At 47.7% G+C, this 26,712-nt stretch overlaps 1 protein-coding gene across 1 annotated transcript; it reads left to right on the top strand.

Moving 5' to 3' along the window:
* The first annotated feature begins 16,493 nt into the window (after positions 1-16,493).
* On the top strand, positions 16,494-26,129 carry CHST12 (carbohydrate sulfotransferase 12). The gene is made up of 2 exons (XM_054643722.2): positions 16,494-16,600; positions 24,369-26,129. Exon 2 carries the CDS (start codon positions 24,463-24,465, stop codon positions 25,711-25,713), a length of 1,251 nt encoding a protein of 416 aa, XP_054499697.2. The 5' UTR covers positions 16,494-16,600; positions 24,369-24,462; the 3' UTR covers positions 25,714-26,129.
* Positions 26,130-26,712: the final 583 nt, after the last annotated feature.

Below are 26,712 nucleotides of genomic sequence, written 5' to 3'. Positions count from 1 at the left end.
GGCTGGCTACGTGTTGTTTGTAGGGAATCTTTCCCTGAATGATCCAAGTCAATCATCACCCAGTAATAAGAGTGTGTTTTGGCTAATGGTTCCTTGGGATTTTTTTCAGATCTCGGTTCCTCATCACCCCTCTGGCTTTGTGTTGTGCTTGCTTGGTTTTTTACAATATGGTACAGCTCATTAATCTGTCACCTTGACCATGGTGGTGGAGTGACTAGAAAATGACTGGATTCTTAAACCATTTGCAAACTGATTAAATCCTCAGGAGTTACTGGGTTAGTGTATTTTACTAGTGAAAACTGCAGACTTCAAAGCACTGCTCTGTGCTTTTTTCCCCCTCTTACAGTACCTGTTTCATTTCCAAAGCCCTCCAGGCTCAGGATGGAGAACTGTACCCAGAGCTGGTGCAGCAGCTTCTCTGTATTTTTATTTGTGAGCAGAGCAGTGAGAGAGGCTGGTCTGTTCCTTGCCTCTGGAGAATGAGGATGTTCCTGTCTCCTCTCCTGGACTGGGCAGGGAAATTGCCAAGGTGAGCACTTCTGACTGGCTTTCCTTAAACCCAGGGCTCATTTGTATGGAGTGGGAGGCCCTCTGGGCACAGGGCAGCCCCACTCAGCTGCAGGTGGCCAAGGGACAGGGATGTTCTCAGCACTCATTTTGTCATCAGGTAAATTGGCTGTGATGGCCAATGCACAAATGCCCCAATTAACTCCCATGTCCTCTTCACCAGGAAGCTTTCAAAATTATTTTCCCATAAATGTTACTTAGTTCCAACAATTCACTCTTTACCAGCATGTGTTGTTTTTCTGAAAGTCTGTATTGATTTCCAATTTTCTGCATTTGTTCATTCATAATCCAACAGGTACAGTTGATTAAAGTTTACTCCACAGTATTTCCATGCCTCATTTATCAACTAGACTGGAAGGAAATATTTTTTCTAGAAACACTTAGAGCACAACTAAGTTTTCTGGTGATCATGGAATGGTTTGGGTTGGAAAGGATGTTAAAGCCCATCCAGGGGCACCTTGCACTATCCCAGGTATCTCCAAGCCTCATCCAACCTGGCCTTGGGCACTTCCAGGGCTGGGGCAGCCACAGCTGCTCTGGGCACCCTGTGCCAGGGCCTCCCCACCCTCATGGTAAAGAATGATGGCTTGAACTAGCTTAGTAGGAATCATTTTTATGAGCTTTTTGTTGGGAAGAGCTGACAACCATTTTTTGAATCACAAATTGAGCTGGAAGGTTTTTTACCCTGTCTCCATGCAGTGAAGGTTTCATAGGCTACTATGTTTTATTCCTGGCTGTTCTCTAAGTAATTAAATATAATTCCAGTGTTGAATGAATTGAGTTCTCTTCTAAGATGCTTCTCTGAAGTGTGGATCATCAGTGGAGGAAAACAACAACTCAAGAATTGCATCCAAAATTGTTCCAGCAGCAGCTTTGGAAGCTGATGAGGTCTTGTACTGACCATCAGTTCAGGCCTTTTCTCATTTAACACTGGCATTTCTGACATCACTCCCTTCAATTACTTCATCTTTTCTCTAGTGTTTCTTACTTCACATGCCTTTTGTAAATTATGTGCTACTGAAATTGCTTTATGGGAATGTACTTGGTAAATTTTCCTCTTTGCCATTTCTTGGAATAGCACTGGGAGGTGGAGCAGGGAGGAGGGTCCTGTGGGATTGAATCCATCTGTGTAGCTTTGAGCTCTCTGCCACTGCTTCTCAGCCTGTGCCTTTGGAAGGGCTTCAGAGGATGGTCAAAGCAGAAGCAGGTTTGTAGGTACTGTCTAAAGCTGTGTATGGTGGGGGAAAAGGCTTCCCACAGCACTTGTTCCTCCACTGAGTGCCCTTAAGGGTCCAGAATTTGGGTGGGAAAGGAAATGAACCTTAAGCATTAAGATAGTATCTCTCCTTGGTTTTGTTAAAGTATTGTATGAAGTGTTTTTAATGATTGTTCTTAAATAGCAGGATTAACTGGGCCAATTCATGTAATCCTGAGCTAGTCTTCACCATGTCTTTATTTTGAATTTGTAATGCTTGTAATAAATATTCTCATGACCTTTTAACCATCTACAGCCCTTAATGCAACATCACAGAACAAATTTCGGTCCCTTGCTATACTAAGTTTTAACTTGTTAAATTCTAATATTTTTTCACTAAGCCTTGCTGTAACTTTTATGAGCTTTGACTCCTTTACAGTCAGTAAATAATGAATACAAAAGGTGATCTTGTGGGGTTTTTTAATGGGTTGTTGTAGTGCATGGACTCCTGGTGTTCCTGGGCTCCCTGGTCTAATCAGGGGAAAAATCCAGACTTGCACTCTCCATGCATGGTTTAAAGCAAAAGAGGTGTGTAAGTGATGTTATAGAGAAAAATGTGCAGTAGGGTGAGTGAGGCTGGGTCACCTGGCAGGTGGTGGTGGTGGTGGTGTCACAGTGATCCTCATTGTCCTCCTCTCTTTGGGACCTGAGTGACAGATTCACAATAAGCAGCAAAAAGCAGCTGGGATTAAAGTCCTGCCGGAGTCCTCGCAATTCCTGCAGGGCCTCAGCATCTCTGTGCTGATCCCAGTAAGAGGAATGCTTTGAAAATGTAATCCTCTCCCAAGTTTTAACCTTCAACCCCATGCCTCTCAGTTAAACTGAAGCACTGCTCTCACAGTGTGCTGAAACAGGATTGGGGCAGACACAGAAACCTCTGCTCTAACTGGAATCGCTTAAATCAAGTCAATAATATGTGGAATACCTTTCATTCCTCTCTAATGCAAGGAAAAGCCTTAGTACTTGGTGTGACCTGGCTCCACATGCTGCTCATTTGAGCTTGTTTTCTTACCCTCAGTGGCTGGGGCTCCCAAATGCAGTGATTAACTGCAGCATTCTGGAGTTTAAGGCTGTCAAAGAGACTTGCACGATCCCCTCCACCTCCTGTAGGATTTGGGATTATGGTGTAAGGATAATATTTTAAAATGCTTTTAAGAGATGTGGGAATGAGCTGCTCATAGCAGTGTCCCTCAGCCCTGTTTAGAGGGCTGATGAAACTGCAATTAACTTATTCTTGTGAATATTAAAAGCTGTCCAAAACTAGGGAGCTCACCTGGTATCCTGAGATGTTCACAGCAAAGAAATGTTCCTTTACTGCTGCTGGAACTACTCAAAATTGTCTATTACACTGCTTGAGACTGGGAGCAGTTGGTGAGACCCTTGTTTAATTGGTACATGGTTTGTTATTGTGGAGATAAATCTGGTTCCTATAGAAACTAGTTGCTTGTGACTGGTGGGGCTGCAGAACAAGTCTGTTTTGATAAGTGCTCACTGGGTACAGCATTGTTCCTGTGCACTATGAAATGTTTCAGCAGCATCAGCTCTTCTGCCAGGAGCTGCAAAGGGGATGTCACTGTGTTTTATGAGAGCAAAAACCCCCCTGGAAAGGTGAAAATAGAATTTTTCAAACCTCTGTTATTATCTGAGATCCCAAAGGCAGTTCTTGGGTGGAATTTCAAACAGACCCTCTGCCAGGCACTCAGCTTTGGGCCTGTGCCACTCACCCACGGTGAGCAGGATCCCAGCCTCAGGGGGCCCATTAACCCCACAGCAACATTTCCTCTGGGGCTTCACCTGCACATTAAACAGGCTGAAACACATGTGCTCTTGTCTGTTATTAATGCTGACAAAGAGGTTGTGCCATTGTGTTTTAAATCTTGGAGTCAAATTCTGTGTTTCAAACAGAGCAGAGTGTTTCTGACTGATTGAGTTGTGGCACGAGGCACTGGCACTTAATTGCTACTTTCTAATTGCTCCAGTCCTGTGATGAATTCCAGATGAATTCCAGCTCCTGAGGAACCCTGTGGGACCTGCACAGATCAGGGCCAACTTGCTCTGATCTGGTTGAACAGGCTCATAATGATTGTTACCTGGGATTAAACAAAATGGGTACTTAGTGAAATGCAATTCCCTTTCTTTGCCATGGATAACTTTAATCAGTGTTTGGGGAACACCAGGGGAATCTGTGATTGTGCTCAGCTCCACAACTGTGGGTACCACGGTCCCAGACCTCTGAAGGTTCCTGCTGGCTGCAGCAATGATGCAGCTGAGCTCACTCTGCCACCTTCCCTGTCAATCAGAGTCCTGCTGTGTCAGAGACAGAAACAGAGGCAGACAGAGGGAGAATTTGTCAAGATAAACATGCAAACCATGGGAGAACGAACTGGTTTTAACTTTATAAACTTCATTAAACTCTCTGGGCTTCAAAGCTTCCGGTGCAGTGGCACTGCTTTGTTTCCAGTCCTGCATCTTCCACCTCTTGCTCACCTCTGTAAGAAGCAGGAATTGCAGAAGGGTCCCACTTACCTCTTCTACATTGCTACATCTCTTTACATCTTTTTATTGTGCCCTTGTTATTTACCTTCATTTTCAATGTAAATCCCATTCTTTTTTATTGTGCTTCAGCTGATCTCTCTCTGAACCCTTCCTGAACACACTAATTCTGTAATATATCTTGTCTCCACAAAATAATCACATGGTAGCAGCTCTCAGAAGCAAAGAGAGCATGAATCTCTCTTTCCCCTTTATGGATTACAAATGCAATTTTTGTTTAGGACCTTACTTGTGAAATACCCTTTTTTTTTCTTTTCTATTTTGAAGCAGCCATTAATCTCACAAGGATATCAGCTTTATTTTTATACAGCTTATTCAGACTTGCATCATTTTCCCCAAGATCTGTTTTCTCTAATGGAAATCTGAGAAGGAAATGTGCATTACATTAGTCTGAGTAACTTCTGTCTATGAGAATGCTTTTCTCTTAATAATGCAAATAACTGTAATTATGGAAGCAAATTAATTGACTGGGCAGTCAAAGTACTTAAATTTCCTGGTGTATTTTGATTTGCATTCATGTTCCCTGCTATTTTTACTCCCAGCTGAACTCATTTAAAACTGCTTCTGTCTGCTTATTAATCCTGACTCAAAATTGACTCTGCTTGTGGCTTGTTATATTTTAATGCCTCCATGAAACAGCAGAAGATTTGTGCTTTTAGAATACTGCTAGTTAGACAAGGCATTAGCCCCAGGTTGGAAAAGAGGACTCTTGGATGCATGGACACAGCATGTGAGCAAAATTTGGCTGTTACAGGAGCTCAGTGAAAGGGGCCTGAAAGTGTTACAGGATGAACTTCTCAAGGAAACAGGCTGACCTCATTCTCCAGGCTCTGCTCCCTCCTGTCACACTCGCCTGTGCACATGATTACGTGGCAGTCTGCCTTATGCAGGCAAATGCTGCCACCAAGGACAAACCAGGAGTTCCCTTGGCAGCTTGTTCTTGTGTTGCCTCAGGTTTTAAAGCCTGAGCTAGACCAGTGAAAAGGAAAGAATTTAAAAAACCAACAACAATGAAGTAATTCTGGTAATTGAAAACTTGCAGATCAAAGAGATACTTGTTAGAGACTTGGAATTTAGCAGGAAATGCAAAAGAAAAAGAAACCCCAAAGTTCTGAAGTTTCCTGAACCCCATGGGCACTCATCTCTCTCCTGGGGCACCAATGGGGTTATTCTGCTGGCCTATGCTCTAATTGCTGATCTAACAACCTGTTTACCTGAGAGAGCACTAAGGCTGCTCTGGAGAAGGAGGCACAAGGTTCTCTGTCCTTCCCTTGAGCATCTCCTTGTGAGCCCTCTTGGTGGAGGAGAAAGAACCCCATTCTCCACAGTGACTACACACTGTGATAATCATGTGCTGAAATAAGTCCTGAAGGACTGAGAAGAAACAGAACCATTCTGTAACTTGCTTCTCACCTTTGCTTTTTTCCTCACTAAAAGCCAGACAGGGAATGAAGATTCTGTCCTTGAGCAATGCAGATATTTCCCTCAGTCCTTCTGCACAAAAGGCTTCAGGCAATTCTGCTGCTGAGGAACCTGACTATTTCATTTCACAGCTCCTCTGTCTGAATCTTAGCTGAAAATTGAGGTAAGAGGTGCTGTCCCTCCCTCCCTCCCTCCCTCCCTGGGGTCTGTTTTGTCCCTCAGGCTCTGCTCTTACCCAACACCAGCGACTGTTCCACTGTTCAACGGCCCTTCCAAGGATCTTGCAGGTCTCCAACTGCACAAATTGCCAAATCAGTTGCAAAACCCAGTCTGCCAGCTTCAGCCCCATGTGTGTGAGTGTTTTCCAGGCAAAGCTGCAGTGCAGCATTCCTCTGGTGCTGTGAGGGATCCCCACAGGCTGTTACCCAAACCCAGACCTAGCGGTTCTCCCTCTGAGTTCATCCCATCACTGAGGGGGCTCCTGATGGCTCCAAGACCCAGAGATAACAGATCCTGAGGAAAAACATTTGTATTTGACGTGGTTTTTGGTCACACAGCAACCCAGGTATCAGCCTTTCATTTTTTTTTAAGGCTTAACATTAGAATTGTTTTCCCTGCTTAGATAAATGTTTTTGGCAGGTGAACAGAACTGCACAGCCCAGAGGCCACTTCTCACCCAGATAAAAGGTGACAGTGCTGAAGGTGAGAGGGCTGTCAGGGTTTTCCTTTTGCCAGAGAAGGGGGGAGATGTGTGGGGTTCATTCTGCCTCTCTCCCCCTGGGTCTCCCCAGGTGCAGCACCCCTGAGCAGGGGTGAGGAGCTTTGTCTCCCGAGGTCCCTGGTGAGTGAGGTCACTGTCACGTTGTTGGCTCTGCTGCTCACACAGCTCTTCCCTGTGCTCTGTGGTTTTACAGGTTCTGGTGCCCTTCCTGAGCTGTGTTTTGCAGGCTGGGGAAAGGTGCACTGGGAGAATTTAATCAGTGCCTGCATTCTGTGATCACCACGATGTGGCTGCAGCTTTGCTTCTCACAGCAGTTCAGGCACCTGTGCTGTCTTTAACATCAAACTTCATCCTTCTATGCTACCTAAGACATTTTTGGAAGCCCAGTGGCATTTCTCAATATAGGTCAGGGAATGAATTTACTCCTTTCTTTAGCAGACACAAAAAACCCAAAGCATTTCATGTTCAGAGTCCAATAAAATAATGATATTGAAGGATATTTCTTTCAGCAAGCTCCTGCATCTTGCCTGCCTTTAGAAAATTCAATAAACCTCTGTGTTTTTCTGCTCATTCTTATGATGTATCAGAATTCAAACAGCTTGTGAATCCTTCCAAAGCCCAGGGAATTTCTAAAACATAGTGAGAAAATCACAGGGAATGTAATTAGGTATAGATCATTCAGACAGCTGTTGTGCCTGACCAAAAGTTTGTGCTTTTTTTGACTGAATTGGGAGGAAGTATAGATGTCCACAACCAAGAGCCTGATAGGAGTCATTTCTGGTTTCAGTACAACCATTTTTGCATGCTGTCCAACAGGTAAAGTAGTCCCTGTAGCTGTTCTGCTCCAGAGGAATAAAATACAGCTGTGAAAACCACAGCTAAAATATAGAGCCAATAAGTGCTTACTGTGAGGACAAGGGTGGAGAGTTAAAATACCATTCTCACTGGAAAGTGTGGACCTCACTTAAATGCTAAAGTAACAGTGAAGCTGCCATGTTAGAAAAGCCACTTAATTGAGATAGAATTCAGTAGAGACAAATCTTCCCATTAAAAAGGAGGAGGTGATAAGGGCATCTGTGCCATGCTGGAGGCTGATTTAGAGACAACAAATGTAGCTGTAGAAAGCATTTATAGACTACAGCTCTAGCTCTGAACACCTAGGTGGGCACTTAACCTCCCTGTCTGCCCAGCTGCTCTTGTCACCCTTTTTGGATGGCACACACTGTCTCTCTCCTCAGACAGTGTCACTGTGGGATGAGACACTGAAGGAACTGGAGGAAATTATGGGGTGAAAATCAATAGGAAGCCAAGCATCATTTTTTGGGGAAACTTGCTCGCATGGCAGTTGGGTTTTGCTGCTGTGTCTTGAACAAGAACAGGAAAGACCTGTTCATTTTGCCTCTCAGAGGATCAAGGAAGGAGCTTTTTTAGGGTTAAAGAAATTGTGTAGATGTGGGTCATACATCTCTAAGCTCACAGGTGACCAGTGAGTTTTAAAATTAATTTAATGCCGTTGAATGTTTCATCCCTTCTCTAAGATTTTGCTGAAATTGGACAATAAATTTTTTGAGGCAGGAGGAAGGAGGACTGAGAGTGACTGTGTGCTGTCATAAGCTGTCTCTCCCTTAGGAAATCAGAAAGGCTGCAGACACGCTCTCTGCCACACTGGTTATTTTATGGACACTTTACAAGCCCATTTATGAACCTTGCCTCAAGCCTTGGTGCTGAGCTCTCACTGCTGCTCATGACAGATGTGTTTTCTAGAGGATAGAGGGAAGGAGGAGACATGGAGGGAAAGGCAGGTTCCTTTTGTGAGCAGAATTGGGATGCTGCCAGTGCATTTGTGTAAATTGGGATTTTCTTGCAAAAATTCTTCTTTTGTAGCAAGTTAATTACTTATTGATTTTACTGTTGATGGAGAGAGGGCCTAATGAATGGTCTTTTACCAGCATTTCCTTCACTCCTAATTGGGATTCTCCACCAGAATCCCAATGAACTGCAGGGTATGCAGGGTACCCAGCCACAGTGGTTGCCCCTGAACAATAAAACCCTGTCACATCCACATTAACCACATCAACATTGCATCTCTCCAGGACTCCTTAGGGGACAACAGCAGGACTGTTGTGATTGCACACATCAGCCCAGCCAGTGCCTCCTCCCAGGAATCTCAAATGACCTTGATCTCTGCCTATAGTGCAAAAAACAGCAAGACACAGGTACCAGAGCAAACAATTGCCAAGAAGGTAAACTTCAGAGATTTATAGAGGGTGCTGAGGTCCTGGCACAGGTTGCCCAGAGAAGCTGTGGCTGCCCCAGCCCTGGAAATATTCAAGGCCAGGCTGGACAGAGCTGGGAACAACCTGGTCTAGTGGAAGATGTCCCTGCCCATGGCAGGTGTGAAATGAGAGGATAACCAACCCAAAACCATTTTGTGATTCTATGACTATAATCTTGCAAGTGGAAATAGAAGATGCAGTGGATGAAGGAAGAACAAACTTCAGGAGTGGGCAGTGCAGGTTGGTGTAGAGGTGTGAGTGAGAGAAGAAATGCAGATGAAGGGAACAGTGGAAATAAAATTATGTGAGTTGTAGATGAGAAGGGAAATATGAAGGTGAAAAAATGGGGCAGAATAATAGAAAGGCAGAGGATGATGTGGGAAGGTTGAGTGGCTGAGGGAAAGGGCTGAGAACCAGGAGAAGGAGAAAAGTGCAGTCAGCCCCAACCTTGGGGTTCTGCAATGTAGAACCAGGAGCTAAAACAGCTCTGGGGTTTCTGGAGGGGAGACAGAGGGAGAGGGGCTCTGTGTGTGTGTGTGTGTGTGTGGGGTGGGGTGTGCTGGTGCCTGCTGGGTCTCCTGTGGCTCAGGAGTGCTTGTAGAGGAGCAAGTGGAAGGACACTCCAATGGGCAGTGGAGGCCGGTGGGGGAGCTGAAGTTGTTTCTCTGCATGAGCCTCCTTCTGATGTACTGTGTGACTCTGGGTATTGCCCTTCTCAGCGTCTTCCTCAGCCTTAAAATGTGTTAAATTACACAAAGCTGCCCTTGAAAAGAGATTTGACATCAAATGGTGGCATTTGCTGTGGGGAGTCCTGTCTCTCACAGAGAGGTGACCGAGTTTGTAGCCTGTGTCACTGCGGGCTCTGAGGCTGTGTCAGGACACTGAGCTCTGCTCTGTGGGCCATTGAATGCGATTTAAAAAAGAAAAAAATAGAGAGACGGGCAGGGTGAAGATTTTAAAACACTGATTGTTCTGCCCCAGGGATTGTTCCTTTTGTCAGTGAATCTGGCAAGAAATGAAATAAAAATAGTCAAGTTCTCTGACAGACTATACATGAGATATATTAGGCCTCTGCAACTGACAGCCAAGGTTATTTCTAGATTACAAGCACAGAAAACAGATACCTTTTTTCCTTTTGGTGTGTACAAAGGCAGAAGAGATCTCCCTGCAATGCAGTTTCCCCTTTATATTCACAAAAGCATAGTAATGAGCCCTAGCTATTGCTAATAATGGAATCATAAAGCTGTATCAGATTTCTTCAGTGCATGATGAACTTGACAAGACTGCAGAAAGAAGCAGAATCCTATAAAAGAATGTCTTAAAACATCTGGCCTGGTCCCAGAGTAGTTTTGGGGGGACATCACAGAATTGATCTGGCCTAATGTCAGATCAGAAATGTCTTCTCCTGCAGCAGAGAGGCACCAAGGGCCTGAGGCACCAAGGGCACACACAGCAGCCAAGTAATGAACACCTTGGGGGCACAGATGATCGAGGCTTTCAGAGAGCAAATGGAGATGTGTCACAGCCTGATGGAGCTGGAAAACACCAACACTGAGCTGCATTGGACACCTGCAGGCACCTCCCAACAACTGCTCAGTGAGAATCTCCTTAGCTTCCAGCATGATGGATACCTGGACCTCCAAACTCACCAGGAGGAGCTACAGTTCCATAAGGCAACCAGCACGTGGAGCATCGAGTTTAGGATTGAGACTAAAGTATAAATGGGAGACATCTCATCTCTTTTGGTCCAAATTCTGAACTTGTGTTTTAAGGGAAAAACTGGGTGAAGCACAGACTGGATTGGTCCTTCCCTGGTCCAGTCACTCAGTCCTTGTAAAGTGGTTTCCATTTGGATGCAGAACCTCTAGGCATGATTCCATGCCAGGAAAAGCAGCAGCATCCTTTTCTTCTGGATAAATTTATGAGTAGGTGTCAGTTCCCTATCACTAGTCACCCACCTAATGCCTCTGTAAATTTTATAGAATCATAGAATAGTTTGGGTTGGAAGGGACCTTAAAGATCATCTCATTCCAAGACCCCTGCCATGGGTGGGACACCTTCCACTGGACCAGGATGCTCTAAGCCCCATCCAGCCTGGCCTTGAACACTTCCAGGGATGGGACATCCACAGGTTCTCTGAGCAACCCTCACCAGTGCCTCACCACCCTCCCAGTAAGGAATTTTTTCCTAACATCTAATCTAACCCTGCCTCTGTCAGTTTGAAGCCGTTTCCCCTTGTCCTGCCACTACATGCCATTGTAAAAAATTTCTTTCCATCTTTCTTGTAGACTCCCTTTTGGTACTGGTCATTTATGATTAAAACAATCTTGAGGACATGAAAGATATCAAAAGATATTCAACAAGTTCCTGTAAACAGGCAGTAATTTGTGTTGGGGCACTCTTTCCACAGAAAAATCACACAGGAGGCAAAGGGGGGAAGGTAATTGTGTTCTTTTGCGTGGTTTGTGCAGCTTCAGAGCAGCCTGGACTAATTAATTCTGCTGTTGTCATGGAAGAAGAGGCTGGACAGACACAATGAAGGGCTATGCATCACTACAGCTATGTCACTGTGTCCCAGAAGTTCCTCTCTTCTTCTTTTTTTTTTTTTTCCTGGCAGCTGGAAACCAGAGAAGGCTCAGGGTGCATGCAGGGATGATATTCCATCAAAGGACGAGAAAGGAAGAAATACAGAGGAGGAAGACAGGGATGTCATGGATTCATGGATTCACAGGACCCTCAGGAAGCAGCAAGAGGAGATCAACCTGCTGCTGGTAGAACAGCACAGGACAGGCATGAATGATATTCCCTGGGGGGTGGAATTTGACATTCCCTCCATCACCCTTGAGTTAGACAAGTCCTTCTTATCATTAGACTCATTCTCTAGGCCATGGGGACCTGGCACCTCCCAGGTAAGTCCACAAAGCAGGGAGATACCAAACTGGGAGGGCCCCTAGAAACTGAAATCCCTTTAAAAAGTTTCCTGGTATATTGCTCTTGCAAAGCAGCTCTGTTTTAGCAGGAGCCTTCTCTGCAGGGAGAGCTACGGGACATGTTGCAATTTGCTCTGTTGCCAGGCTTTAAAACCAAATAAAGTAGCCAAGATAGTGAGGATCAGGAGACAAAAATGAATTTGAGGTATTCCTTGCTGTGTTCTTTATCACCATGTTTACCAGCTTTCTTGCTTTCCCCACAGCTTGACAGCTCCCAGCTACACATGTTCCATCTCTGCCTGTCAATAAGGGGTCTGTGCTTTCATCTGTTAACCTCTTGGCATATTCTGTTCACAGTGGCAGTTACAGATCATCTAAAATGACACTCTGTAGGAAGTGTGGTCTCTGGATACTCATCTCTGCCCAACTTTCTCTGGTTTGCCAGAAAGCTCAGTTCAGCAGGTCAGTACGGCAGGATCTGAATTCAAGGCACATTTGTTGTGGAAAGCATCCTGCTCTTGTGATGGCAGAACATGCAGAGCAGCCAAACCTAGTGTATGTGAGATTTTCCATGGGGAAAAGCCCCCTGTAGACTTTGCTGCTGTTCTTCTGAGTCCAGAGACCTTGGAGGAAATTGCCAAAGAGCAAAAGAACCAAACTTTCACAGAGTGGGAACACGAGCTTATCTTAGTGTTTTTTTCCTAAAAGGGATGAGCTGAGCAGAAGGCACAGATTCAGGGGAGCAAGTGGTTTTTAAATAGAGTAAGAGAAACATAGTACAAACTGCATGAGGAAATAAGTTTATTCTTCTACAAAACCCCGACCTCCTGTCTAAAGAGCAAGCTGAGCTGGTCAGGTGGGAAGGGCAGGGAATATTTTTGGTGCAACGTGGACAACAGTCAGAGGTCAGAGACAACACCACTGGGTTTAACTCATCTTGATGTTTTTCAAATCTCAAAAGATAAGCCCTGGACTCCCTCAGGCCCCAGTACAGACAAAGTCTGTGAGAGCCCCCTGCACCAAGCCAGCCTCTTCCCTCCATCCCAAAGCTGCAAGCAACAGATCCATTGCCACCAAGGCCAGGGCTCTTGTCCACCACCATTCAGGTAGGGGCCAAAGAGATTTCTCTGTGCCTGACATCACATCTGACAGATGGGGACATCCTGCATCAGCTCTGCTGGAGAAGATGGATTGGCATGTGAGAAATAAGTCAGGCTAAACGCTAACAATCAGAACTACCAGTAAATAATCATTTTTATATGGTGTAAGTAGCCTTTGTTGGGTAAGAAAGCACATCCTTTGTAGACAACTGCCTCAGCTATGCCTCTGTAATCTATGGGGAAGCATTAATGTTCAGTTGGGCTCATGTGCAGCGAGTTGTTGATTTCAGTTTAGCCTTTGTTTCATATCCAAGCTAAGCCTCAGCAAGGACACCAGTGATAGGCTGCACTGACCATCTGCCAGCTTCAGTAGTTTGGCTTTGTGCAGACATACAATACCAGGAGAAGTTATGGGGAACTGGACACCCCAATCCTATTGAAATGTTGCCAGAATCCTTCACAGTTCTGGCAAGGGGTGTTTACTGATCCTCCTAAGTTTTTCTTAGGTTTTTTTTACTAAAAAATGGTTAACTTTTGATTTACAATGCTCTAATTTATTTTGGCTAGATTTTAGCAACTTGTACATTGCAAAATACTTTTAATCTGTGCTCTGTTTCCACTATTTATAACAAAGCTCTCCCTGCTTCCAGCTGAGGGGACTCCACTCAAGGTAGTGCCAAAAGGCAAAGCTCCTGCAAGCACCACCCAGCACAGCAATGCTGGTCACATCAAAGGACAGGACCTACAGAAACAAATGAGTGCATGAAATATCAGATTGGCTGGCACAGGAGGAACGGTGGCACTCTTCAGCACTTGCTCTGGTGCAATCTGAACTAAAAGAGCTGTAAATGCAACACAAATGGTCCAGTTGTGAAAGCAGTCACATGGGTAGAGGTTTTATAGCCAAGTTTTAAGCCTTTTTTCTTTGCAACAGATGACATGGGCAATGTTCCAGAAGGAGTTACACTCCATCTCCCTTTAGCCAAAAATAAGCTCTTAGGAAGAGAAAATAACATGTTCAGAGGTGTTCATAACCCCAGTCAAATCCATATGTGAAGCACAGAATTTTATCTGAGTTAGCCACATGCCAACATACTGCTTCCACTGAAGGTGTCACCTTGGGATCTTCCTGAAGCAGCATAGTGCAGATCCTTGGCTTTTGCCAAACTCATCCCTCCACAGCCTGTAGCAATCTGTCTTTTCCCCATTTTGACTGGCAAAGAGACTCAAATCAAGGTATGAGAAATTTGTCTGAGTTCCTCCTCTTCCCTCTCTTGCAGGGCCTGCAGATGGTGCCAGCAGTCGGCAAAAGCCACAGGCAGTGGCCTGTCTGGGGAGCCAGCCCAGGGCTGAACAGAGGTCACCCATGAGCAGGACTCTCTTTGGCCCCAAAGGATTGCAATTGCAAGATTGCTGGAAGTTGAGGAAGCAGATTCAAAAGTGCCTTAAAATGTATTTAAGCTTCTGTGTCATGCTGCTGAAGAGCAGGGGAAGGTGAGCAGGGAGGAGAGGAAGCTCATACACTGTAGATTTCCTGTTCTATATCCCTGCTTCAAGTCTTTGCTCTGTCCTGTGTGCTCTAGCTGTTAGCTTCAGTCTAAAACAAGTAGGGTGTTAACAGAGTCCAAGAGAAGAGGAAAACCTCCTTTTCCCAGCAGTGTCTGTCTCCCAGAAGATGTCAGCATGGAGCCCAAGCCACTGTTTTTTCCCAGGGCAAAAGTGTGGATGCCACCCATGCATCCAAAAGGCTCCCTGACTATTAAAACCAAATGTAAATGCCTGAGAAACAGTTTCCCTGTTCTTTCCCTGTGTGCTGCTGTGAAGCTGGGAGGTGTACTGCACGTCTGGAATGCTGTTTGGGTGAGCAGATGTTTGGCTGTGAGAGCAGCCAGGGATTGCTCTTAGCTCTCTTCTGTCTACAGAGCATTCCAGATCTGACTGCAGGCAGAGAGGCAGCAGTGGTGGTAGGTGAAGACCCTGATAAGAATTACTAGCCTGGAGGTAAACTGTGGGGATGTGTTTTCCTTTTTGGAACAAACGTCTTCAGCTGGCAGCCTTCTCCATTTAAGGGGCTTCTAAAATATGCTGCAAATAAAATGGTTCTGATAATTGCATGGAATAGTGACTCCTTGCCCCAAGCAGAAGTGGCTTCCCTCCTCTAAGGTGACAGTCTCAGGTAGGTTTGGGCATTTATTTCAAATGGATGAAGAATCTATTTTACAGCTGCAGCACTTGCAAAGAATTCTCCTGTGTGCTGTTTCTCACTGGGTGACACTGTACACGCTCCTATTTCTCTGTGCCTCTTGCTTTGCTGTTGGGAAGATGAGGGATAGTTCACTCCAGGGATGAGGAAGCTTAATTACTTGTCTTTATTAATGCCTTAAGCCCCTGAAGTGAGGATGCAATCAATGCAAGGTTGTGAGCAAGTGTAGCAAGCAGCCAATTTTCCTTGTGAAACACAAAGCAGCAGGAAAAACTGTGACTGGGAAGTGGAAGGTCAGGAACACTTGTCTCCAGAGCTGACTTTTTGAGATAAATAAAGAAATAAAAAAAAGATAAAAATAAAGATAAAATAAACACAGAGTGTGTGTAAGACAAACCTGTGCCAGCAAGTCCTGAGCCAGGATTGATTTACAGGACCTCACATGACCTGCAAACAGTGCAGGACCAAAAATGAGGGAAAATAAAGCTTTCCAAGCATATACATCTCTGCTAAATACCTTTGGGCTGAATCACCATGAAAAAGTTACAGTGTTTGGTGCCATTTCCAGTGAGCTGAATTGAGCTGAGCACCTCAGTCTGAGGCTGCATCTCCAAAGGGAAAGTTTGTGTGACAAAGAGCTTGATAATTTTCCATGGCTGCTGTGAAGAGTACAGAGCCAGGTGATCTGCAACTTCCCTGTTTGAAAAATCTACATTTAAGTCTGTTAATTTATGTAAAAGCTGGAGCTTGAAATCTTGGAGGTGGGATCTGTAAATTATCACTTGTATGTTTGATTATTGCTGGATGTGAGGCTGCAGCCCACGTCTTGTGCAAAGTGGAATTTTCAGTGCTGGGCTAATGTTTTTTTTTTTTTATTCAATTCTTACCAATCACAAACAACTAGAGAAGAAAAAGGAGCTTAAACTGTGCTGGGGTTTTTCAGCAGCATTTTCTAGCCTTACTGTGTCCAGTTATTTAGACTTTGCTCCTTATAATGACTGTTAGCCACCCAAGCTTCAGGGACATTAAATACCCACACAGCGTTAAGGTGTGGTAACCTGTAATTAATTTAAAAGTGAGATTTACGTTAAATTTTTACAAGAACACAGAATTTTCAGGTCGGGAGGGACCTCTGAAGATCACCTAGTCAAACTCCTTGCCACAGAGGAGTCACCTAAAGCAAGCGACACAGGAACGCGTCCAGGTGGGTGTGGGATATCTCCAGAGAGGGAGACCCGCACCCTCCCTGGCCACGCTATTCCAGTGCTCTGCCCCCCTCCACGGCAAGCAGCTCTTCCACATGTTGAGGTGAATCCTGTGGTTTCGTTTATGGCCGTTTCTCCTCACGCCGGGAGGGTGTGAGGGCTCCGGAGCCGCCCGCCCTGCGCTCCCTCAGGCGAGGGCGGGCGCGCGGCCGGGGCCGCCCCTGGCGGGCGGAGCGGCGCCTGCGCGGCCCCGCGGGGACCCCCGCGCGCGGCGTCTCGCGAGAGGCGGCGCCGGGAGCGCGGCGGGAGGAGGAGGAGGGAAGGAGAAGAAGGGGAAGAAGGCGAAGGCTGCGGTGCCCGGGCGGGAGGTGAGCGCGGGGCCGGGCAGGGCAGGGCTCGGGGGTTGTCCGAGAGGCCGGGCGGGGCTCGCTGAGGTGGTGCCGCCCCGGGGCCGGACCAGCTCCCGGTTATGAGCGTGGCGTGTCCCCGCCTGTCCCTCCGCTCTCCGCGGTGCCAGGTAGGGCTCGGTCCGGCGGGACGCGGGGCTGGGGCTGCGAGGGCTCTGCGGGGCAGATCCCCTTCTCCGCACACGCGGCACCTTCCCGGCTGGACGCTCCCCAGGGAGCTGGGCGGGTTTAGCCTGGATTAAAGGAGGACCGGGGGGACCACATCGCTCTGCACGGCCACTTGGGAGGAGGCTGTAGGCAGGTGGGTGTCGGTCTTTTCTCCCAAATATAAAAAGACAGAAGAAGAGGAAACAGCCTCAAGCTGACCCAGGGAATGAGCTGCCCGGAGAGGTGGTGGTGTCACCGTCCCTGGAGGTAGATGTAGATGTGGCACTTGGGGTCACGGTTTGACAGCGTTAGATTGATGATCGTGGGACTCGATCCTAGAGATCTTTTCCAACATTAATGATTCTGTGAGTCCCTCCAGCCCCGGTGCTGGGCCTGAGGCTGGTGCAGCCCTGCCGGGTGCTCTGCAGCCCCTGCCGGGCTGGGCAGCGGCCGGGGGATGAGCGGGAGCGATGCCGGGATGCAGCCGGGATCCAGCGCTGCTCCGCGGGCATCCTGCCCTAAACGCTCTTCTTCCAGCCTGAACTTCACTGCAGAGCTCAAAACTGCCGGAACCGGGTGTTTGTAAGGTGACTACAGCCAGGGGTGACACACAACAAATGTCCCCGGGTGTTGTTGGCCCAGGCTGCAGCACCGGCGCTGCCTGAGGTGCTCCCTGCGATTGTGAAGCCAGACATGGTGCAAGTGCTGGAAGTTTGTGATAAAAGTAAGGGATGAATGGCATGTCCTGCGTTTTGGGAGTTTCTTCCTGAAATTCAGGAAATTGTGATAACTTCCAAGTATGGATATTAAAATTGAGGTGACAAGTGCTGCCAAGCCTGTACAAACTAGGCTTTGTGGCAGCAATGTGGGCAGGGTGCTGGCAAAGTGTAGATTAGGATGTTCTTCTGCTGGTCTCTAGCGTATATGGGCTAAGTCGTGGTGCAACATGCAAAGCAGCTCAATTTTTTGCTTATGGTGTATGTTTATACTAATGTAAGTATTGGTGTCATTCGATGAGGTAAAACTTCCTTGCTCTGCAAAGGATGCAAGACTTTTGGGAAGCTGGGCAGAAACAATGTGTTGAGTGATAGCCAAGTGCATGAAATTTGTTTATTGGTACAGGCTGCTTTCACTGGTGGGTGATTGTTCTCCTGCACCTTTAGGATATTAAATTAGATTCCACTTTTGTAGAGGTTGCTGATTCCCTAAGCATAACTGGTGTGTACCATGATATGTAAGTATAGAAGGCTGCAGGGGTCCAGTGATCCCTGGTGAAGTGCCCCAAAGGAAAGTATCCATTTGAATTTGGTGAGGGTTTGATTTTTTTTTTAAAAGTTCTTACTCCACTTCTTTCTGGCTTCCTAAGCAGGCAAAATCCAAGTAAGCTGCCAGAAATCCTGTATCTTTTCATGTTAGATCAAGTGGGCACTGGAGGAGTTGAGATGGTTCCTAGTGCTGGGGAAACCCAAAGGAAGAAGAGAGGGGATCTGCACCCAAGCCTTTGGAGGCACATTTCTTTCAAAAACCACTGCTGTTCATAGAGGGGATTTATTGTCCCCTGTGTCTACCACATGCCTTTCTGTAAGCTGCTTTATTTTCTGTGGGCCTTACTGCTCCTGTAAGTGAGCTGGAGTTACTTTTGCAGAGAGGCTGGAAGAGAATGTAGTTGTTCCATAAAGCCAAGAGGAGAGGAATAAAGAGACACAAATTACTTAAGCTCTTATCCGTCCTAAGAATAAACAGTTACAACCAGGCTGTGAAGTGGAAATAAAGTTTCCAAATCCCCGAGGAGTTGCATCTGCAATGGCTTTTGCAATAAGAGTGCTGGGGACATCCCCTTTTTCTGGTGTTCAATTTGAGAGGTGTTTGTTTGACACAGCAGGGGGTTTGACCTGTCATGGCACGAGTGACCTCAGACCACAGCGTCTTTCCCAGGCCTGGCATGGGGAGAAAAGCTCTTGGTTCACACCCAGGCCGGGTTCAGGTTGGAGATGGTTATGGGATGGCTGCTCAGGGGACTCTGTGGGGTGATTATAGCACTTGGTCCACTCTCCAGTTTGCCAGCACTGTGTCACAGAGGCAGCTTTGTTTGCATCCTGGTGCACGTTCCTGTTGGCTGGTGACTTTGGGTTGAACTTGAATGTAAATTCTTGGCTCTTTCTGGAAGCTTTCCCTTTTGATTCTGGCAAGGGGAGGACAGAGGCACGTTCCTTCTAATGTGCACAGGGAGCTCTAATTTGTGCTTTCAGTCTGGCATCCTTTATGAAGTGCTCAGGAAGGGGATGGCTCGTAATCAATAGAGCAACTCTTGTTTTCTGCAGCTTTTTCCTTCTGAGGGGGCATTAAGCTGTCTTACTGCTCTTTTCCAGGGTTCCTCTCTGGCACTGGTAGAGTTAATAGAAGTGGAGTATTTCTGATTCTGTGCTGCTCGCTGCTTCTATGCGTGTGTGTGTCTTGGAAAAGCCAAACTCTCTGGCAGGCCTGCGTGCCGTGTCCTGGAAAGCAGGCTGGAGCCCTTGGGGTGCACTTGGTGAAGCTGCATTGTGGGGTGGCTTTGGTGAAGATCCCTCTTTCCATTTGCCCCAGGAATGGGAGTGCCACACACAGTGTCCACTCTGCCCCTGTCACTGCTGCCAGCAGGGTGATGTGTCCACGGCTGGCTGGGACAGCTTTGCAGGAATGCTGGGAGGCTGCAGTGCTGCCCGGGGCTGTGGGAGCTGCTGGGTCTGGGGACAGCAGGAGAGGATGCTCCGTGCAGCTTTCCAGGCTTGCTGCATTCCAGGCAGCCCAGAGGGCTCAAGCAGCGCTGCAAGCGCAGCGTGCTGGGATTCTGTGCGCAGTGGGCACCCTATTCATCCAGAATAGGAAGCAGTCCCTGCCCTGAGCAGCTAAATGGGATCAAAAGCAAGAACAGACTTGGGCAAAACTCAAACCCAGGAGTGTGCCAAGCAGGAGGCTTGGCAGTGTCCCTCCATTATCTTCTGCTGCTGGACTCAGATGCTTGGTCTGAAGTGCTGACGCACATATGTAATTTGCCCCTTCTTTAGCTCTCTGCTGATCTCTCTGGGTGTTTCTTCTCAGATCTGCTCCATCCTCAATCTTGACTAGCTAAACAAGGAGAATTACTGCTGAGTAATACCTCCTTCTTGCTCTGCAGAGTGTAGAACGTTATGTCTGCAGTTCCTCCAGCTCCCCTTCGCAGGCAGAATAAGAACCTGGCTTCAGGAGAGGGCACTTTTTGGTGTTGCAGTGCAAAGCCTGTATTAGGCTACAGCTCTGCTGAATTTCTGTCTGTCCCTATTTCCAAATTGTAAATAAAGACACCAGGGTGGAGAAACCATAAGCCTTCAGATATGTGTTTTGTGTCTTGGGACAAGCTGACCTAATACTTTGACATGTAACAGTATCTGGTATGGTTCCTCTTTGTTACTAAATTCTTGTCTAATGTTTGAAACCTGGACTTCGGTTGTTAAAACCCGTCACCCCTGAGACAGAAGCACAACCATGCAGGGCACTTTTTACCAAGTCATTCACTGCAAGGCTGCAGTGAACTTCAGAAGTACTGAGCACTTTTTTCCTGGGAATGACAGAGCTCAGCACTTCTGCATATCTGGACTTGAGTTCTTCTGCATCTCTGTGTAGGGTGGGGTTGATGTTGTTTAAGGGTGGTGTGAATTGGCTGGGGAGCAACTTCTGTGTTTTGGGAAGAAGAGACACCCAGCCTTCATTTTAACAAAACTTTTCAGGGCAGCTTGCCCTGAAGTAGCTTTGTTTTCAAAGCTGGTGTTTGCAGGGCTTGTGCTGAAGTCATTGGAAAGATTTAGGATGTGTGTGAAAAGGACAGCTCTTGTTTTTTATCTGTAGGTGCTGCTCTGTGTTTATAATCAGAGCCTGGACTATGCTTGGGGGGGTGGAGAACATTGCAGTAACTACTTGTACCTCATCACTTTGCTGTGTTGTTCTTCCCTGGCTGTGGGCACTGGCTCCTTGCTGGCTTGGGGAGAGCTCAGGGCTGGTTTGCCAGCCTGCCTCTGCACAGAGCCTTGGAGCAGAAAACATGCAGCAGGGTGGGGAGATGGGTGTTCCCTGAGGATCCTGTGGGAAGCAAGAGACTGGCAGTCATGGAAAGCAGACAGCAGTGAAAAGATGGGGCTGGTTGAAGCAAAAAAACCTCAAACCTGCTGCACCCCTCAGAATGGATGATCTGAGCTGCCTCTTTATTTCTCACCTGTCTTTGGTGATCAAGAGTTGTTAGTTGTGACAGTGTTCACAGGGGTTCTTGGATGAGGGAAGAGACCAAAATGTTGACTCCATGTTCAGAAGGCTTGATTTATTATTTTATGATATATATATTACATTATAACTGTACTAAAAAAGAATAGAAGGAAAGGTTTCCTCTCAGAAGGCTAGCTAAGAATAGAAAGGAATGAAAAACAAAGGTCTGTGCCTCAGACAGAGAGAGAGAGCCAGCTCTGCCGTGAGTGGTCACTAAATCCAAACATCCACACGAGACCAAGCACGGATCCACCTGTTGCATTCCACAGCAGCAGAGAACCATTGTTTCATTTTGTTTCTGAGGCCTCAGCTTCTCAGAAGGGAAAAAATCCTAAGAAAGGATTTTCACAAAAAGATGTCTACGACAGTTAGTGTTGAGTGTGATAGAAATATAAATTACATTAAAGCAGCAAAAGAGGTCCTGACTCAACAGTGTCTGGGCACGAACACAGATTTACCAGAGCACCCTTAATCTCCAAAATCATTCAGTTAAAGGTAATCTCTCCTTTAGATTTTTATTGATGCATGGCTCTTATCAGGACTGTATCCCTTGGCGGGGGATTGTAGGAGAACTGTTTGTGTAATCTTTGTTCCTGGCAAAATGAAATAGCTACCAAGAGAGGTCATGGAGATAACACCTACTGGGTGCCTTCACACAGAGTAGATAGGATGGTGTGTTCAGGTCAGTGGTGTTCTCTCAGCAGGGACTTGCTTTAGCCACTGAGGCAGTGGCACCTTCAGCCCTGTATTCGTAACTCCAATAAGGAATTTGTTTTCAGCACAGAGCATCTTCATGCAGAGATGAGACCACAGTGTGATACCAAAAGTTGAAATCATGGATTGAGGCTTCTTTCTTCTTGTGTGTTAGATAGTGTAAAAATCAAGGAGGTCTGCAAGGTAATTGGCTCTGCATACTTTCTGTGTATGGCTGTATATTTTAGTACTCTCAAACTTGCCTCAGTAAGCTCTAGGCCTGAAATCATTATATTTTACTAATTTTTTAAAATTTAAACAGAACTTCTCTTGAAATAATTTCATTCCAGAAACTTGATATTGATAAAAAGCCATGACTGCTATGAAACTGATAAAATTGCCACACATTATTATGTCTGCTTTTGGGCAGCCAGCTCTTTTCCACAGAGTCTCTATGGGCTGAGCAGTGCAGGGGTGCCCAGGGCGGGGATCGATGCCTGGCACAGCTGGGCACAGATCTGTGCCTGGGCTGGGACACTGCAGCTGCATCCTGCTCAGAGCCCTCCTTCCCAGCAGTGAGGAAAACAGCCAAGGCAGGAGCGAGGGCACACCTGGGCACACCTGGGCACACCTGGGCACACTCACGCACACCTACGCACATTCAGGCACGATCACGCACACTCGGGCACACTTGCACACACCTGGGCACATTCGGGCACACCCGGGCACACTCAGGCACGCTCACTCACACTTACGCACACTCAGACACACTCACGCACACTCAGGCACACTTGCGCGCGCTCGCGCACACTCAGGCACGCTCATTCACACTTACACACACTCATGCACACTCGCGCACACCTGTGCACACTCAGGCACGCTCGCGCACACCTGGGCACACTCAGGCACACCTGGGCACACTCAGACACGCTCACTCACACTTACGCACACTCAGGCACACTCACGCACACTCACGCACACTCAGGCACACTTGCGCACGCTCGTGCGCACTCAGGCACGCTCACTCACACTCATGCACACTTGCGCACACCTGGGCACACTCGCACACACTCTTGCACACTTATGCACACTCGGGCACGCTTGGGCACGCCCGGGCACACTCAAGCACGCTCACTCACGCTTACACACACTCAGGCACACTCAGGCACACTCACACACACCTGTGCACACTTGCTCACACTCGCACACACTCTTGCACACTTATGCACACTCAGGCACGCTCGCGCACACCTGGGCACACTTGTGCACACTCAGGCACACTCGCGCACACTCTTGCACACTTGTGCACACTCGGGCACACCTGGGCACACTTGTGCACACCTGGGCACGCTCGCTCACACCTGGGCACACTCTTGCATACCTGGGTACACCCATGCACACCTGCGCACACTCTCACACACTCAGGCACACTCACTCACACTCTTGCACGCTTGGGCACATTTGGGCACACCCAGGCACACTTGCTGACACTCGCGCACACCCGGGCACACTCAGGCACGCTCACTCACACTTGTGCACACTCAGGCACACTTGTGCACACTCTCGCACGCTCGGGCACACTTGTGTACACTTGGGCACGCTCAGGCACACCCGGGCACACTTGGGCACGCTCGGGCACACTCGTGCACACCTGGGCACACTCGGGCACACTCTCGCACACTTGCTCACACTTGTGCACACTCAGGCACACTTGTGCACACTCTTGCACACTTGGGCACACCTGGGCATGCTCGGGCTCACTCAGGCACACCCGGGCACACTTGGGCACACTCTTGCACACTTGCTCACACTTGTGCACACTCGCTTACACTCAGACAGAGGGCAGGATGCAGAATTCAGGAGGACTGAGCTGCAAGAAGTGATGCCATCCTCAGACTCCAGGCTGCTGCTCCTGAAGTGAGGAATTTGGTCCCAGCACCAGACTGAGTGCTGCTGGTGGAGCCAGCAGGAGCAATGGTCCAGCCAGTCTCAGACCGCAGAGTGGGTTTCTCCTTGCATGGCATGGGTCAAACCTGATCTCAGCAGCATCACCACTACCCCACAAAGCAGCACCTTGGGGTGTCTCTGGCCACCTTCAGCCTCCACTGTGTAGTTTGTCCAGGTTTTGTCAGGCCACCTGATCTGGCACAAAAGAGGCAACCAAATCCTGACCTTTAGGAAATTGTCCCACTCCCTTCCACGCTTTGCTGCCTGTCCCCCCACATATATCAGATGCTCCCAGCAGAGCCCCAGCTTGGCCCCAGGCTGCTCTCTCACCTGCTGCTCCCACATTTTGTACTCATCAGGCAGCCTGTGTGCAGTTCAGCAGCAGCCAGTGACATCTTTGTACACACAGCACTGCCGAGCTGTTTTCTGATGCAGCAGAAGTCTGTAGACACTGTACTGACAATAGGGTTTCACCTGTTCCCAGTGAAGTGACAACTGACATGCCATGTTCTGATGAGCCTCTTTCCAGTAGGGCACTTCTCACAGCTCTCCCCATGTGGAAATGGGGATGGTCATACCCACGACAAGTTTTAACTGTGCCAGGTTATTCTCTCCAAACCAGAAGGATTTCTTAAGGATTAACTTTTCTTTCCTCATACCTTTCCAGGCTCCTGCTCTGCAGCACCATGCTGGATCCCAAGCCTCACTCTGCAAGCCAGAGGTGAGTCCAGGTGAAAGCCAGCTACCACAGTAGTGTCAGGATGACCAAAGCACGGCTCCTCCGTCTGTCTGTGGTGCTGGTCTCCATCTTCATGATCCTCCTGATTATTGTGTACTGGGACAACGTGGGCACGGCTCACTTCTACCTGCACACATCCTTCTCCAGACCCCACTCCCCGGGAGCCGTCGCAGCAGGTGAGGACTGGGAAGCCTTGCCAGATGTAGATGAATTTTTGGCAAAGCTGCTGAGCTCGAGCCTGAAACAGAACAGCTCTATCCCCCGAAAGACAGAGCAGCTCATCGTCCAGGGCTCCAACAAGCCTGTGGTGAGTAACTTGGAGGAGAATGTGAGGGGCTATGACTGGTCTACACACAAGGACAGGAACAGCTTGGACCAAGAGAAGCTGCAGGTAGAGAGGCAGAGAACATTGCGTGAGTTTTGTGCCAATTCCAGCTTCACCTTCCCCACCAAGGAGCGCTCCTTCGATGACATTCCCAACTACGAGCTCAACCACCTGATCGTGGATGACCGCCACGGCGTCATCTACTGCTACGTGCCCAAGGTGGCCTGCACCAACTGGAAACGTGTGATGATCGTGCTGAGTGAGAGCCTGCTGGACCAGGGGGTCCCCTACAGGAACCCTCTGGATATCCCCCGGGAGCACGTCCACAACACCAGCACCCACCTGACCTTCAACAAATTCTGGCGCCGCTACGGGAAGTTCTCCCGGCACCTGATGAAGATCAAGCTGAAGAAATACACCAAGTTCCTCTTCGTACGAGACCCCTTTGTCCGCCTCATCTCCGCTTTCCGCAGCAAATTCGAGCTGGAGAACGAGGACTTCTACCGGCGTTTCGCCATCCCCATGCTAAAGCTCTACTCCAACCACACCAACCTTCCCACCTCTGTCAGCGAGGCCTTCGGGGCGGGCCTCAAAGTCTCCTTTTCTGACTTCATCCAGTACTTACTGGATCCCAGGACAGAGAAGATGGCCCCCTTCAATGAGCACTGGAGGCAGGTTTACCGTCTGTGCCACCCGTGCCAGATAGACTATGATTTCATCGGGAAGCTGGAGACGCTGGATGAGGATGCTGCTTATTTACTGCAGCTCCTCAAAGTGGACAGGCTGCTTCGCTTCCCACCCAGCTACCGAAACAGGACTGCCAGCAGCTGGGAAGATAACTGGTTTGCCAAAATCCCACTGGCTTGGAGGCAGCAGCTCTACAAGCTTTATGAAGCAGATTTTGTACTCTTTGGCTACCCCAAGCCAGAAAACTTGCTTAAAGACTGAAAGTGATTGGGCAGTGGGTGTGGGAGGGAACATCTGAAATACCAAAAATGTTTCAATCCTCCTCGTTTTTGCTCTTTACTCCCTTCCCAATGCAAGTTGGTACAATGGAATATATTTTTTCTACTGCTTCCCCTTCCATTTTTACAATAATGCCAGAGTCCAGGGTATTACAGCCAGCTCTGCATATGCAAAAAAGGCCATTTTTTTGAGTTATCATTTATTTTCTGTTTTTTAAAATGTCCCCATACTTTGCAATGGGTTGCTGCCCTTGGTCACTCTGCCAATCATGTCCTTCAGTAGCTTTTTATTAATACTTTTTAAAAATTAATATATTTAAGATATTTAAAACAAAGCGTGTGTCATGACAAAGGAAGGGAAGGAATAAAAAAAAAGTAAAAGAAAACCCCAAGAAATTATGTACCTGCCTCTGTGTGTTTTCTCAGGGCTGCTGTTTCAGAGGTCCAAGGTTTGCAGAGCACTTGGATCTCTCTGGGGGCTGGGATGTCTATGGTGCCAGGTCTGCTGGTGGTCACTTCAAGATGGGCTTGAGGCAGTGGGATGGGTCAGTGCCTGACTCTGCCAAACAGGCCTGGAAGAACACCTGGAAGGACTCTGGTGACTCACACTGCTCACAGGTGTGGAGTGTGACACCAGGGTCACAGGAAGGAAATGCCATTGGGAGCAGTGACAGCAAGTCCTGTGGGGTGTTTTGGGGCATGCAGGTGGCCAACACAGCACCTCTGCACTGCCTGACCTTTTGGCCAAGCACTGTGGGACTCAAAGCTGAGGTTCAGCCCCTATACCTTGCTCATGTGGAGCATTCCCATGACTTATCCCATTCCAGGAGGGTGGGGATGTTCTTAGGGGTTGTGGCCAGCCAGGATGGGCAGAGTGCTCCTGGATGGGTGAGCTGGCCAGGCCCTGGTGGTGTGCTGCTCTGTGTCTTGGTCACTGCTGCAGGCAGTGCAGGTCCCTTGAGATCTGTGCTGTGTCCTCATC

This window comes from Agelaius phoeniceus, chromosome 16, assembly GCF_051311805.1.
Source record: "Agelaius phoeniceus isolate bAgePho1 chromosome 16, bAgePho1.hap1, whole genome shotgun sequence".
In the NCBI taxonomy this organism is placed as follows: domain Eukaryota; kingdom Metazoa; phylum Chordata; class Aves; order Passeriformes; family Icteridae; genus Agelaius; species Agelaius phoeniceus.
Note: the sequence above shows the minus strand (reverse complement) of the source record. Positions and strands in the feature narration are given on the sequence as shown.

Bases quoted from the DNA above. Each gene is read 5' to 3' on its own strand.
- CHST12 (XM_054643722.2), top strand. From the start codon at position 24,463: ATGACCAAAGCACGGCTCCTCCGTCTGTCTGTGGTGCTGGTCTCCATC.